Source organism: Mustelus asterias, chromosome 17 (genome assembly GCF_964213995.1).
Source record: "Mustelus asterias chromosome 17, sMusAst1.hap1.1, whole genome shotgun sequence".
Lineage (NCBI taxonomy): Eukaryota > Metazoa > Chordata > Chondrichthyes > Carcharhiniformes > Triakidae > Mustelus > Mustelus asterias.
In genome coordinates, this window is record NC_135817.1 from 76,813,922 (window position 1) to 76,828,725 (window position 14,804).

The 14,804-nt window shown below is 46.4% G+C and overlaps 1 protein-coding gene across 8 annotated transcripts in view; it reads right to left on the reverse strand.

The window, feature by feature from the left end:
- prdm15 (PR domain containing 15) overlaps positions 1-14,804 on the reverse strand; it is a 77,021-nt gene that overhangs the window by 40,251 nt on the left and 21,966 nt on the right. For 2 of the 8 annotated variants that reach the window (XM_078233009.1, XM_078233008.1), the window contains exons 7-10: positions 13,230-13,343; positions 9,015-9,113; positions 5,434-5,643; positions 746-893 (exon numbers count right to left, since the gene is read on the reverse strand). In XM_078233009.1, coding sequence (XP_078089135.1) covers positions 746-893; positions 5,434-5,643; positions 9,015-9,113; positions 13,230-13,343 — 571 coding nt within the window. The remainder of the gene's footprint in view (positions 1-745; positions 894-5,433; positions 5,644-9,014; positions 9,114-13,229; positions 13,344-14,804) is intronic. The other 6 variants (XM_078233011.1, XM_078233010.1, XM_078233012.1 and 3 more) reach the window with 3 other exon arrangements.

The window sequence follows — 14,804 nt, forward strand, 5'->3', positions numbered from 1 at the left end:
TCTGATGGAGAAATCCAGCACGAGGGGGCATGGCTTTAAATTGAGGGGGGGTAGTTATAGAACCGATGTCAGGGGTAGGTTCTTTACCCAGAGGGTGGTGAGGGATTGGAATGCCCTGCCAGCATCAGTAGTAAATGCGCCTAGTTTGGGGGCGTTTAAGAGATCCGTAGATAGGTTCATGGACGAAAAGAAATTGGTTTAGGTTGGAGGGTCACAGTTTTTTTTTAACTGGTCGGTGCAACATCGTGGGCCGAAGGGCCTGTTCTGCGCTGTAATGTTCTATGTTCTATGTTCTATGTTCTAATTGGACCCTTCAGCCCCTCCAGCCTATTCTGCTATCCCAGGGAATCATGGCTGATCTGTATCCTCACTCTATTCATTTGCCTTGGCTTTGCTGAGATTTAAAATTATTAATTAAACTAGTATCTACTGCTTTTGTGAGAAACATACCACACTTTTACTGCTCTTTCCTTGAAGACGTGCTTCCCAGCTTCTCCCCTGAATGGTCTAGTTCCGATTGTAGGGCTAGGTTCCCTCTTCCTGGATTCCCACCTCCCTGATGTATCCCCTAAACAGGGACCCTGTACCAGCTGTTGTCCCCAAATTCCCCAGAGAGTCTTTCCATCACAGGAAAAAATTCTATGGCATCCAGCAGGGGAGAATTTCAATGGTGCAGAGGCTGTTGGAAGGTAGCGGGTGAGGTGAGGGAGAAAGCACAGAGGCAGCAAGTAACTAAAATCTTCACCTTCTTGGGACTTGCCTCAAACTGGGACGCACATGGCGGCCATTTCGCAATATTTTTCCATGATTCAACACTTCACCCAATTTTCCCTCACACACAGCTGCTTCCGAAGGTACAATGGTCGAAGGAGTTTTGACAACACTCGCAGACACTGCAAGAAAATGTGGGGAAAAAGAATTAGAGAAACAACAGTGTGTGATAGGTCATAAAGCCATAAGTTCCCCACTGGAACCCGGATTCTACTCTTGTCAATGAGTAGAATCACAGAACAGTCTCGCACTGACTAAGGCCATCTTGCCCATCATGTCTTCACTGACCCTTCTGAAGAACAATTTAGTCAGTCTCTCTTACAAACAACAAAGAACAATACAGCACAGGAAGAGGCCCTTCGGCCCTCCAAGCCCGCGCCGCTCCCTGGTCCAAACTAGACCATTCTTTTGTATCCCTCCATTCCCACTCCGTTCATATGGCTGTCTAGATAAGTCTTAAACGTTCCCAGTGTGTCCGCCTCCACCACCTTGCCTGGCAGCGCATTCCAGGCCCCCACCACCCTCTGTGTGAAATATGTCCGTCTGATATCTGTGTTAAACCTCCCCCCCTTCACCTTGAACCTATGACCCCTCGTGAACGTCACCACCGACCTGGGGAAAAGCTTCCCACCGTTCACCCTATCTATGCCTTTCATAATTTTATACACCTCTATTAAGTCTCCCCTCATCCTCCGTCTTTCCAGGGAGAACAACCCCAGTTTACCCAATCTCTCCTCATAACTAAGCCCCTCCATACCAGGTAACATCCTGGTAAACCTCCTCTGTACTCTCTCCAAAGCCTTCACGTCCTTCTGATAGTGTGGCGACCAGAACTGGACGCAGTATTCCAGGTGCGGCCGAACCAACGTTCTATACATCTGCAACATCAGACCCCAACTTTTATACTCTATGCCCCGTCCTATAAAGGCAAGCATGCCATATGCCTTCTTCACCACCTTCTCCACCTGTGACGTCACTTTCAAGGATCTGTGGACTTGCACACCCAGGTCCCCCTGCGTATCTACACCCTTTATGGTTCTGCCATTTATCGTACAGCTCCTCCCTACATTATTTCTACCAAAATGCATCACTTCGCATTTGCTCCTTGTCTTCTCCTTCGCCATATCCCTGCAATTTTTTTCTTATTCAAGTACTTACCCGAATCTCTTTAAGACGATTGTTGAAGCTGTACCCCCCACCCTATCTGGAAGGGCATTCCAAATCCTAACTGCTCATTGTGTAAAATACTTTTTCCCTGATGCTGCCTCTGGGGCTTTTGCCAGTCATCTTAAATCTACGCTTCCTTGGTTGTTCAACCCTTCAGGTATTGGAAAGAGCTTCTCTTGATTTACTGTTTCTAAACCCTCTTGATTTTAAACACATCTATCAAATCTCAAATCTCCTCTTCACATCCTCTGTTCCGGGAAGAACAATGCAACTTCTCCATGTAACCATTCCAGTAAATCTCTTCTGCGCACTCTGCAAGGCTATCAAGTCCCTCCTAAAGTGTGGTGGCCAAAACTGGGCACAATGCTCCAGCTGGTGGGGTGAAGCTAGTGTTTGATACAGGTTTAAGTATACATAATACCCAGGTTAAGGTCCATAGCAGCTCCACTTGCTCTCCCCTTTCCAAGAAACCAAGTCTGCCATCGCTGCTTGAACATCCACCTGAGTATCAGGGAGTAGGATTTCCCTTGCGATGTGCACACACGACGGGGGGAACTGAAAGCGACCAAATTTCCTGGCTGGCACCTTGATGGCCATACGGGTGCAATCGATGCCACCCTGGATCCGGGGGGCACCCTGCAATTGCAGCAAAGCCCGCTCAGCTTGGCCGACGTGGGCCATCCTGAGATGAATGAACGTTCTCATCCGCTGGTCAGTCACGAGCTTCACACAGTTGTGTGCAGTTGACTGTGAGACTCCACAGAGTCCAGAAACGTTCTGGAGGTATAGAAGATTGGTGCCACAGTGACCTTTACAGCCATGTGCATAGGATGTCCACTCTCATAAGTGGAGGCCACCTCCGACTCAATCACCTGGGTGATGGTCATTATGGCTTTCCTTCAAAGCCGTAGACTCCTGTGGCAGTGGACCACTGCCACGTCCATATAGTTTAACCACTGTCTATACACCCTGGCAGTGGAGTAGTGGCTTCATCTGCGGGAATATCCTCCTTGCCCTCCCCGCTGAACCTGTGCCAGCGCCTCTGCCCAAGGGTGATGATGTCTGCGACCAGGCCTCCTCTCCCTTTCTCCCCTGTCCTCCTCCTCAGAGAAGGTGCTCCCTGCTGAGTTGACTAGACCCATCTGCAGCTTTGCAAATGGGACTGAGCCGTGCGCAGAGGTTGACAGAGGGACCCAGATCAACGGTGCCAAGAGACAGCAATGTCCTGTAAGCTCCACAGTATGATGAACTCAACACAGAAAAAACTCTCTCCAGACACAAAAGCACCACCACACCTCACTTCCAGGAACTCCTAATTCCTCACTAAGCCTTTGCTCCAGGCCTCCCTTTCATCATTGATATCATATCTGATATCATAGAATCCCTACAGAAGGAGGCCACTCGGTCCATCGGGTCTGCACTGAACCCGGGTCCCTGGCGCTGTGAGGCAGCAGTGCTAACCACTGCGCCACCATGCCCGCCCTTGATTGAAAAACATCCTAAAACTACTATATTGGCTGGAAAGTGCATTGGGACGTCCTGAGTGAAAGGTTCTGTACAAATCAGGCTATTGCCTCTTTCGATTAGGATAGGATATTTACTGATGGGCCAAGTGACCTTTTTCATATCCTTCTTTCCAAGTGTATGCTTGGTACCTGCATATACATGTTTGTAAGTAACGCTGCCTTTGAAAATGCCCTGCTGCCTTAATATTGCACTCCGCTTTCAACCTAAATTATTAGTTCAGTTCCTGGAGCAGAAACCCATTTCACTCAAGGGCTAGACAATGATTCAGGGTGACGCACTCAGCATCTTATTCAAGCCCAACCCTGTCACCTCAAACATTTACCCCACTAATCCCCCTAATCTACACATCTTAGGACACTAAAGGGCAATTTAGCACGGCCACCCCACCAAATCTACACACCTTTGGACTGTGGGAGGAAATCAGAGCACCCGGAGGAAACCCATGCAGACACAGGGAGAACGTGCAAACTCCACACAGACAGTGACCCAAGGCCGGAATTGAACCCGGGTCCCTGGCGCTGTGAGGCAGCAGTGCTAACCACTGCGCTACCATGCCCGTCCTTGATTGAAAAACATCCAAAAATGGTTGGTTCGCCTGCCCGTGTTTGCTCAGGCAACAAGCTTAAAACTGCTCGGGCAACGTAACATACTGGTCAATTGAGGAAGTAATTCCCTAAACTAGCTTAAATAAAAGCAAATTACTGCAGATGCTGGAATCTGAAACCAAAAGAGAAAATGCTGGAAAATCTCAGCAGGTCTGGCAGCGTCTGTAAGGAGAGAAAAGAGCGGACGTTTCGAGTCCAGATGACCCTTTGTCAAAGCTTTCACAAATCCTGCTGTGCAAACTGGCAGCTCAATACAGTGATTGCATTCCGAAACTACTATATTGGCTGGAAAGTGCATTGGGACGTCCTGAGTGAAAGGTTCTGTACAAATCAGGCTATTGCCTCTTTCGATTAGGATAGGATATTTACTGATGGGCCAAGTGACCTTTTTCATATCCTTCTTTCCAAGTGTATGCTTGGTACCTGCATATACATGTTTGTAAGTAACGCTGCCTTTGAAAATGCCCTGCTGCCTTAATATTGCACTCCGCTTTCAACCTAAATTATTAGTTCAGTTCCTGGAGCAGAAACCCTTTTCACTCAAGGGCTAGACAATGATTCAGCGTGACGCACTCAGACTACAGGACAATCACGGACAGCTGCAAAATAAAAAATATTATCAAGGCTGCCCTCTAGATGCAGAAATCCACATCTTGACCCGAGCACTAATGGGGAAATAACTCGACGATTTCACTGAATCGAGATTACAATGATGAGGGAAGGGTCGCAATGCTTCAAGCAGTGATGCACTTTTAAGTGCTGTTGAGGTTCTGCTGTGCAGACAGAGCTCTATGCTGCGTCTAATTGGTGACACACTCGGACTTCTGACGCAATCAGAGACAAAACAATGGGCGGAGGGACAGAAATGCATTCCCGAATATCACAACATTTCAAAAAGCAAGGGTGCCAAAAAAAATTGGAAATGACCCGTTTGTAATCTCGACGCATATTATCAAAAAACTTATAGCACATACTTCTCGCCTGGGCAACTTGACTTCCTGGTGTATCACATGTTAGTCACATGTTAATCACGGCATTAGTCAACTTTCACCCTCCCATTATAAACTCCTCTCTCCACTTTTAGAATGGACTCAAGCCAGTGTAAAGCTGCTACTTGGTTGACACAATCTGGCAGCTGCTTCCCACAAACTACTTTCTGAAAATTATTTTCCCAGTAACTAACATTTCTAATGTTCAAAGTAAACGTACAAACGATATAAGAATCGGATGGTTAAAAATTCTGCAATATCGAGGTTGCATTATTGAAAGCAAAGTATCACTATTAATGACCCCCCATCTCACCAGCGGTTCAAACTGCACTCTTTCTGCAAAAGAAAACCCACAAAAGAGTTGAGGTCCAAACCTGTGGCTTGATTCGGGTCTGGGGGCAACGGTTCAGGCTCGTCCCTACGTAGCTTGGGCTTTCGAGGCCTTCTGCCCCTTGGCTTCTGTTCCAAATTTGCAGCAATTTCAATGATGGCCAGGTCGGAGGTGAGAGGAGCAGTGTCTTTAGCGGGAGTCGCCGGATGGGTTGGCATTCCTTGAGCCTGCTCCAAGTGACTCATCAGATGGTCTGCAGCAATCCAAATTTTAAAAACAAAAATGCTATTTTTAAACAATGAACAATGCTAAAGCAAAGGTGGTTGGTTGTTGAATGCGCCATCGTCTATCATGGAGGTTAGGTGAAAAAGGATCATGAACACTGTTGATTTGAAATTGGAGTAGAACATGCGAGGACAATGCAGCAGGTCTGTCAGAACCTGAACACCTACTCAAGGTGATGCTAACTTTGTGCAGGTGATGGTCCATCTTACATCCTTCCCTTACTTTTCTTTCCCTTTCTGTTAACATCCAGAGGGATGAGGTTCATCATCGGCTATTTTACGTGTTGTTCAAAGTCACAGTCCACCCTGCTGTGCTGTCACGGTCCACCCTGCTGTGTTTCTAATTGCCTAATCCAACACCAAATATTAATTTCAGAATGAGTACCCGTCAGCCCAAAACTGAATTCAGCTCTGGATCCTACCTAAGGTGCAGTGTGGTCACAGAGTTTAACATTACATACTACACCTATCTAGGCTCGGAGGTGAGAGGAGCAGTGTCTTTAGCGGGAGTCGCCGGATGGGTTGGCATTCCTTGAGCCTGCTCCAAGTGACTCATCAGATGGTCTGCAGCAATCCAAATTTTAAAAACAGAAATGCTATTTTTAAACAATGAACAATGCTAAAGCAAAGGTGGTTGGTTGTTGAATGCGCCATCGTCTATCATGGAGGTTAGGTGAAAAAGGATCATGAACACTGTTGATTTGAAATTGGAGTAGAACATGCGAGGACAATGCAGCAGGTCTGTCAGAACATTCAGCCCATCCCACTTGTCCTTCCTCAGATTATGGGGAGGTGATGGCCTAGTGGTATTATCTCTAGGCTACTAATCCAGAAACTCAGCTAATGTCCCAGGGACCCAGGTTCGAATCTTGCCACGGCAGATGGTGGTATTTGAATTCAATAAAAAAATATCTGGAATTAAGAGTCTAATGTTAATCATGAAACCTCTGTCAATTGTCGGAAAAACCCAACTAATGTCTGTTAGGGAAGGAAATCTGCCGTCTTTCCCTGGTTCTGGCCTATACATGACTCCAGAGTCACAGCAATGTGGTTGATTCTCAAATTGTGAAGAGAGACACTCAGTTGTATCAATCGCTCAAGAAGGCAGCTCACCACCACCTTTTCAAGGGCAACTTGGGATGGGCAATAAATGCTGGCCGGCCAGCGACACCCATGTCCCACAAATGAATTTTTAAAAACTACAATCCGCCATCATATCATTTGACTCCTGAATGATCCGAGTCCTTCTGGACCAACGATGCTATTGGGATCTTGGGTTCATGTCACACTATCTGTAAAGCCCACAACTTACCTGGATGTGCAAAATCTCACTGGCTGTCCTGTCTGGAGACAATACACATCTCTTTAACCTGTGCTTAATGCTCCCTCCACTCACATTGTCTGTACCTTTAAGACTTGATTAGCTGTAAAGACTCACATTCCAATCATTATTCATGTAAATTGAGTTTGTGTCTTTGTGCCCTGTTTGTGATCAGAACTCCCACTCAACTGACGAAGGAACAGCCTGTTCCGAAAGCTAGTGGCTTTTGCTACCAAATAAACCTGTTGGACTTTAACCTGGTGTTGTTAGACTTCTTACTGTGTTTACCCCAGTCCAACGCCAGCATCTCCACATCCCAACTATGCTAGCCAGAGGTCAATCCCAGTTATTTATCATTCTTTATGTAAAATGATGATATTCTTACAGCAAAGTAGACTATCTGGCCCACTGTGTCTGTGGTAACTCTTAGGCAGAGCTAATCATTTAGTCCCACTCCCCTGCTCTTTCTTCACAGCCTTTTAATGTTTTCCAATTATTTATCATTTCCTTTTATGAATTAGGTCAGCTCCCTTTCAGACATAGATTCTAGACTGTAACATCTCGCTGCATAATTTTTTTTCCATCCTCATAGAGTCATCGAGGTTTACAGCATGGAAACAGGTCCTTTGGCCCAACTTGTCCATGCCTCCCTTTTTTTTTAAAACCCTTAAGCTAATCCCAATTGCCTGCATTTGGCCCATATCCCTCTATACCCATCGTACTCATGTAACTATCTAAATGCTTTTTAAAAGACAAATTTGTACCCGCCTCTACTACTACCTCTGGCAGCTTGTTCCAGACACTCACCACCCTCTGTGTGAAAAAACTGCCCCTCTGGACACTTTTGTATCTCTCCCCTCTCACCTTAAACCTATGCCCTCTAGTTTTAGACTCCCCATCCTGTCGCCATTAGTTCTTTTGCTGTTGAAGGTGGGCAGAGAGAATGTTTTTGCCCCATTTATTTTGTCTATTTGTGAACAATGTATCTCAAAACCTAATGGATGGATTACAATGAAACATGGTACACAGATAAGGCATGGTCCAAGGAAGAAGTGATTAGCTTTTGGGAAAGATGCTGATCTGAATCCTGAAGATTTTTTAAAGGATCTGTTAACATTAGGAGATAGGACGAATTGACTTCTTTTTGAGCAATATGTTATGTATTGTCTCAGCTGCTGTGGTGGAATTCGTCACAGCTGCCAAAGCATGAGCAGAGTTTTCAGAGCAGATTGTTGGACGAGGATTGGCCCGAAGCCTCCTCAGTGAGATGGAATACAAAGATATCTTGCTGCAACTCTACAAGGTACTGGTGATATCACATCTGGAGCACTGTGAGCAGTTTTGGTCCCCTTATTTAAGGAAAGATACAACTTAGTTGGAGGCAGTTCCGAGAAGATTCACTAGGATGATCCTTGGTATGGAGAGATTGTCTTGAAGAAAGTTTAAACAGGTTGGGATTCTACTCATTGGAATTTAAAATGAGAGGTGATCTCATTGGAACATGTAGGATTCTTAAGGGGCTTGACAGGATAAATGCTGAAAGGATGTTTTCCCTCATGGGAGAGTCTGGGACCAGAGCGCGCAGTCTCAGAATAAAGGGTGCCAATTTAAGACTGAGATGAGATGGAATTTCTTCTTGGAGGGTTGCAAGCCTTTGGAACTCCTTGCCACAGAGAGCTGTGGGGCAGAGCCATTGTGTATAGTTAAGGCTGAGGTAGGTAGATTTTTGGTCAGTAAGGGAATCAAGGGTGATGGGAAAAGGGCAGGAAAGTGGACATGAGGAATGTTGGATCAGCCATGATCCTGTTGAATGGGAGAGCAGGTTCGAGGAGCCGAATGGTCTACACCAGTTCCTATTTCTCGTGGTCTTATCTCAGCATCCACGCTGTCAAGCCCCTCGTGATTTTTGTACGTTTCAATCAGACAAACTCATGCACTTGTTCAGAAGCAATGAACACTGTTTCACCAATTCCTGGGGCTGTCTACTCATTACGTCTGGCAAAATGTAGCTGCTCTCACCTGTGAGAAGCTGAGGTTCCTGGAACACAGCAGAACAGACTTTACAAGGCCATTGGTTTGGGTCCACAGCAGCGACTACAAAAGTTTCTTTATCTTTGACTGCAAGTACAGCAAAATAAAGCATGATGGAATATCAGACCTTTCAACACTGGGGAGCTGGGGGGGAGCGGGGAACAAGATTTGTTTTGGTCACCATGCGTGGAATGGGCCAACAACCACTTATATAACGCAGCACGGTGGCACAGTGGTTAGCACTGCTGCCTCACAGCGCCAGGGACCTGGGTTTGATTCCCGGCTTAAGTCACTGTCTGTGCGGAGTCTCCCAGTGTCTGCGTGGGTTTCCTCTGGGTGCTCCGGTTTCCTCCCACAGTCTGAAAGACGTGCTGGCTAGGTGCATTGGCCATGCTAAATTCTCCCTCGGTGTACCCAAACAGGCGCCGGAGTGTGGCGGCGACTAGGGGATTTTCACAGTAACTTCATTGCGGTGTTAATGTAAGCCGACTTGTGACACTAATAAATAAATAAACTTATTTATATACCGCTCACATTGTGTACCCCCTGTGAAAGTTCCCTTCCAGTGGAAGAGTGCAGGGGTAAACGTACCAAGTGCATAGAACAAAGAAAATTACAGGCCCTTCAGCTCTCCAAGCCTGCACCGACCATGCTGCCCATCTGAACTAAAACCCCCTAGCCTTCCGGGGACCACATTCCCATCCTATTCATGTATTTGTCCAGACGCCCCTTAAAAGTCACTATTGTATCTGCTTCCACTACCTCCCCCGGCAGTGAGTTCTAAGCACCCATCACCCTCTGTGTAAAAAACCTCCCACATACATCTCCTTTACACCTTGCCCCTCGCACCTTAAACCTATGCCCTCTAGTAATTGACTCTTCCACCCTGGGAAAAAACTTCCGACTACCATTAAATATCATGAAACATCCCAAGGTACTTCACGATGAGAGAGAGAAAATCCTAGACTCATTTCAGAAGTGGATATAACAGGAGAACTGGAGTTTCTTCTGGAATGGATAAACTCTTCTGTCAGGTAGCCTTCTCCATCTGGGAGAGAGTTGGTAAAAGAACCTTATTTACTTGTATGATGGTTTCAGCATATTGTCAACATGCTTCTTTATGCATTCACTGCAAGCAGCATTCAAAAGGTTCCTTATCCCCAGAGGCCACTAGGGTCAAAGGACTCCCTTACACATGACAAATCATTGCTTACACTATCCTTTGTCTGCACCATATTCAGCTGTGGGATGGTGCCACGGATAAAATTCAGGGATATTCCCTCTTCTCCTCATGCTCCAGCAGGAAATAAAACATAAGATCAGCATGAGGAGAGGACACTGTCCCAGCAATCAATGCGTGGGTGAAAGGGTCACTTGGCAATCTGCCACATTAACCCACCATGTAACAAATGATAGGTGCAAGGTCACTTGCAATGATCCAGGGTACAGTGTGCTGAGCTACAGGAGAAACAACGGCTGAAACAAAACGCTGCTTGAGATTGTGGCCGTTGGAAAAACGCTCTAGAGCAAATATAACAACAACGTGTATTTGTACAGCACCTTTAATCTACTAAAATGTCCCAGGGCAGTCTGCATGAGTGTTACCGAACAAAATTCAACACCAAGCTGCCGAAGGGGATAATTAGGTTGGGTAACCAAAAGCTTGGTCAAAGGGTTGGGAAAGGAGCATCATAGAGGAGATGAGAAAAGCAGAGGGTGTGGTGAGGCTTTGGGCCTAGGCATCTAAAGGCAGGGCTGCTAATGAAGGAGTGATTAAAGCCAAGTTGTGCAAGAGGCCAGGATTGGAGAAAATCTTGGGTTATAGGGCTGGAGGAGATTATCGAGCTGGGGAGGAGTGAGTCCACAGAGGGATTTGAAAACAAAGACGAGGTGTTACTGGACCTGGAGCCAAATTGAGTCAGTGATCAGGGTGAATGAAACTTGGTATGAGATGTAACTCACGTAGCGAATGCAGAATTGGATTATCCCCAATATTTTTCCATGTATATTTGGTTGGTTAACCAGAGGATTTCAATGGCACAAACTCTTTCTATGGCTTTGTCCCTCCCTATCACAGTAATCTCCTGCAGCCCTACAACTCTCCAAGACCTCTGTGCTCATCCAAATTACCCTCTTGCACACCCTGATTTTAATTGTTGCACGGTGACAACCTTGCCTTTAACTGCCTTAGCCACAAGTTCTGCAATTCATTCCCCGCTTCTTCTCCAATTCACTCCCTCCTTGAAGATTCTCCTTAAATCCCACCTCTGACCAAGAATTGTTTCTCTCCCCTAAAATCTTCTTACATTTGAGAATTCCTTCTGTGAAAAGCTTTGGGAAATTTTGCGACCTTAAAGGGACGACATAAATGCAAGTTGTTGCTGTTGTTCTTCCAGTGCTCTGGCTCATAAAAGGCAGAAAAACTCTCACCACCAACCGGGGCTGAATGCAAGCCCTCTCGGTATTTTATAAGGTGGCAAGTTTTTAAAAAAAGATTTTGGCACACGACACATGGAAAGAGAAAGAGCAACTTGCATCCAAATAAAAATTAACTGGTCCTAAGGAGGCCAAGTATTGAGATCTCAATTAGGGACAGTGCCTCGCAAGTCCAGAACAATGTTTGTTGGATTAAGGTGGGAGGCAAGACACAGCAGCTGATCTGTGTTGCTAGCAGCTATTTTGCATGGGGACAACTTGTTAAAGAACACAGGGTCTGGGTGGGTCACTCAATTAGTGCAAACCGGTGGCCTGAAGGACATGCGTTTGAGCAGTCTCCACCCTTCTCCCACTAAGTGTGGGCCCACAGCATTAACCAACCCCTGGTGGTCAAAAAAAAAACGGATGGAGTTAGGCAACCTCAGTGGGAGATAGTGGGGTTGGGAGTTGGAAAATCTGACACTAGTACTCTATGGTTCTCAGAGTTCTGAGTCACAGTACTCCAGCAAAGTTATTGGGAGCATTCAAGTGCAATTCGAGATGGGCAATAAATGCCGGCCTAGCCAGTGACATCCACACCCCGTGAGAGAATAAATAAACTCTAAATTTAACTGAACTAGACCCAATGTCCAGATGCTTGATGTTGATAAGGGGGTATCCAAAATTAGATTTATTTTCCTTAAATAATGGTCATGAAAAGAACACCTGTTCCATCAAGCCAGTTTCACATTAATGATGGTCAAAGAACAAAGAACAGTACAGCACAGGAACAGGCCCTTCGGCCCGCCAAGCTTGTGCCGATCACGTTGTCCTATCTAGACCAATCGCCTGTATCCCTCTATTCCCCATCTGTTCATGAGTCTATCCAGATAAGTCTTAATTGTCGCTAACGTGTCTGTCTCAACCACCTCACTTGGCAGTGCATTCCAGGCCCCCACCACCCTCTGTGTAAAAAACTTCCCCCGCACATCTCCACTGAACCTTTCAGTCAGTCAGGCCATCATTAGCAGACACATATCTCCCCTCCCCTCTCCATCCCATCATATCCAATCCAATCCCATTGCCCAACCATTTAGTGTGCCGATATCTGTGATGGTAGTTTGCCCAGGCTAATTGAGAGTAAAGGATCAGGGTAGCCGATGAGGTTAAATTGAAGCATCGCCTAATGCAATTTCTCAAAGCCATCTTGGCCTTTTGGCGAAGATGAAGCATTAGATCAAGCCCGGGAAGAGGGTGCAATGCCCCATCCTGTCAGCTAGGATCTTGTTTGATCGAGATCAGGATGGAATGCAAAGTCTTGTCTTGCCAGCTTGGATCATGTTTGTCCCTCTCATGGGGACCATGAACTTGATTCGATTTGAATTTGATTTTTTGGATGGAATAAAATTTTTTTTAAAAATTTAATATCCCCAAGCAGACCAAATAAAAACAAGAGAGAAACCAACAAATCATTCAGGGGCAAAATACTGCGGGAACTTCCGCTCTGATCTCCTCAGGCTGTCGGGATAAGTCCAGGTCATTCTGAAGACTATGTGTTGTCCGTAAAGCTACTCATACTGTTCCAAGCCCCCAACACCCCCCCCCCACCCCCCCACCCCCCCCCCACCCCGTCCCCCCCACATCCCTCCCGCCCCCCATGCCCCCGCCCCCCCCCCCCCCCCCCCCCACGCCCCCCCCCCCGCCCCCCCCCCCGAGCATATCCTCATAACCAAAGCAGCTGATTTTGGCTCCTTCTGCTGAACAGCACTGCGTTGAAAAGTTACTCACCCGGAGTCGGGATTGGAGAAACTGCAGCGTCTCCACTGGTATTTTCACATAAAGATGTTACATATTGGATCTTTGGCATAAGTTTAGACTCGTCGATTTCACACTGCCTCTCATCTAGGGAAATGGGAAGAGATTGCACGTGATAGATATAGTATTCTCTCAGGCCTGATCTCGGTACCAGTCACAGCATAAATGCAGTTCATAGAATCATAGAGGTTTACAGCATGAAAACAGGCCCTTCGGCCCAACATGCCGCCCCCTTTTTTTTTTTAACCCCGAAGCGAGTCCCAATTACCCGTGTTTGGCCCATATCCCTCTGTATCCATCTTATCCATGTAACTGTCGAAACGCTTTTTAAAAGACAGAATTGTATCCGCCTCTACTACTACCTCTGGCAGCTTGTTCCAGAAACTCACCTGCCCGTGTGTGAAAAAATTGCCCCTCTGGACCCTTTTGTATCTCTCTTCTCTCACCTTAAACCTATGCCCTCTAGTTTTAGACTCCTCTACCTTTGGGAAAAGATATTGACTATATTGACTGAGTTATGGCATAAGTAATTCTTATCAATTAAAGTTAGCCATGTATCTAACCCAAGTGTAAATTTTACTGGCACACTACTGTGGAGTGGATTCCAAATAATGTTAACATACGACCCTCCCACATTACTGGGTGTAGGGTCATACACAGTGAGAAGTCCCAGTTTAACCATCCCTGGGTTATGCTGAGCTTGTGAAACTGAACTGTGACATTGCAATTGGCATCATTACCCCCAAGGCCACAGAGGGACAAGTACAGTGATAGTTAGTGCCAGGGGGATACTAATATCCAAGAAACCCATAGCTCAGCATGCTACTGCAGGAGAGATGTCAATCTTTTCAGCACAGAAACCAGTCAAATAGCTAAGCCAATGCCTAATAAGTAGAATCATAGAAATCCTACAGTGCAGAAGGAGGCCATTCAGCCCATCAGGTCTGTACCGACAACAATCCCACCCAGGCCCTATCCCCGTCACCCAACATATTTCCCCCACTAATCCCTCTGACCTATGCATCCGGGACACTAAGGGGCAATTTAGCATGGCCAATCAACCTGACCTGCACATCTTTGGAGTATGGGGAAGAAACCAAAACACCCGGAAGAAACCCACAGGGAGAATGTGCAGACTCCACACAGACAGTGACCCAAGCCGGGAATCTAACCCAGGTCCCTGGAGCTGTGAGGCGGCAGTGCTAACCACTGTGCCACCGTGCCGCCCCAATGGGGATAAAGGGATACGAAGGGGGGGGGGGGGGGGGGTGGAATTAGGATATTGAACTTGATGATCAACCATGATCAAAATGAATGGCCGAGCAGGCTCGAAGGGCCGAATGGCCTCCTCCTGCTTCTAGCTTCTCTGTCAATGTAATTTTAACATGGAAACAGGTTACTCAGCCGAGACTATATTGGTGTTTATTCTCCACATGTGATCATACTGTGCTATTTTATATATTTTACGTTTAAGGGGGGAACTGCTTGAAGAGGCAGCGTTTTGTTACAGGCAGTCAGTTTGTCTGACGGGAATGCAGCAGATGCTGA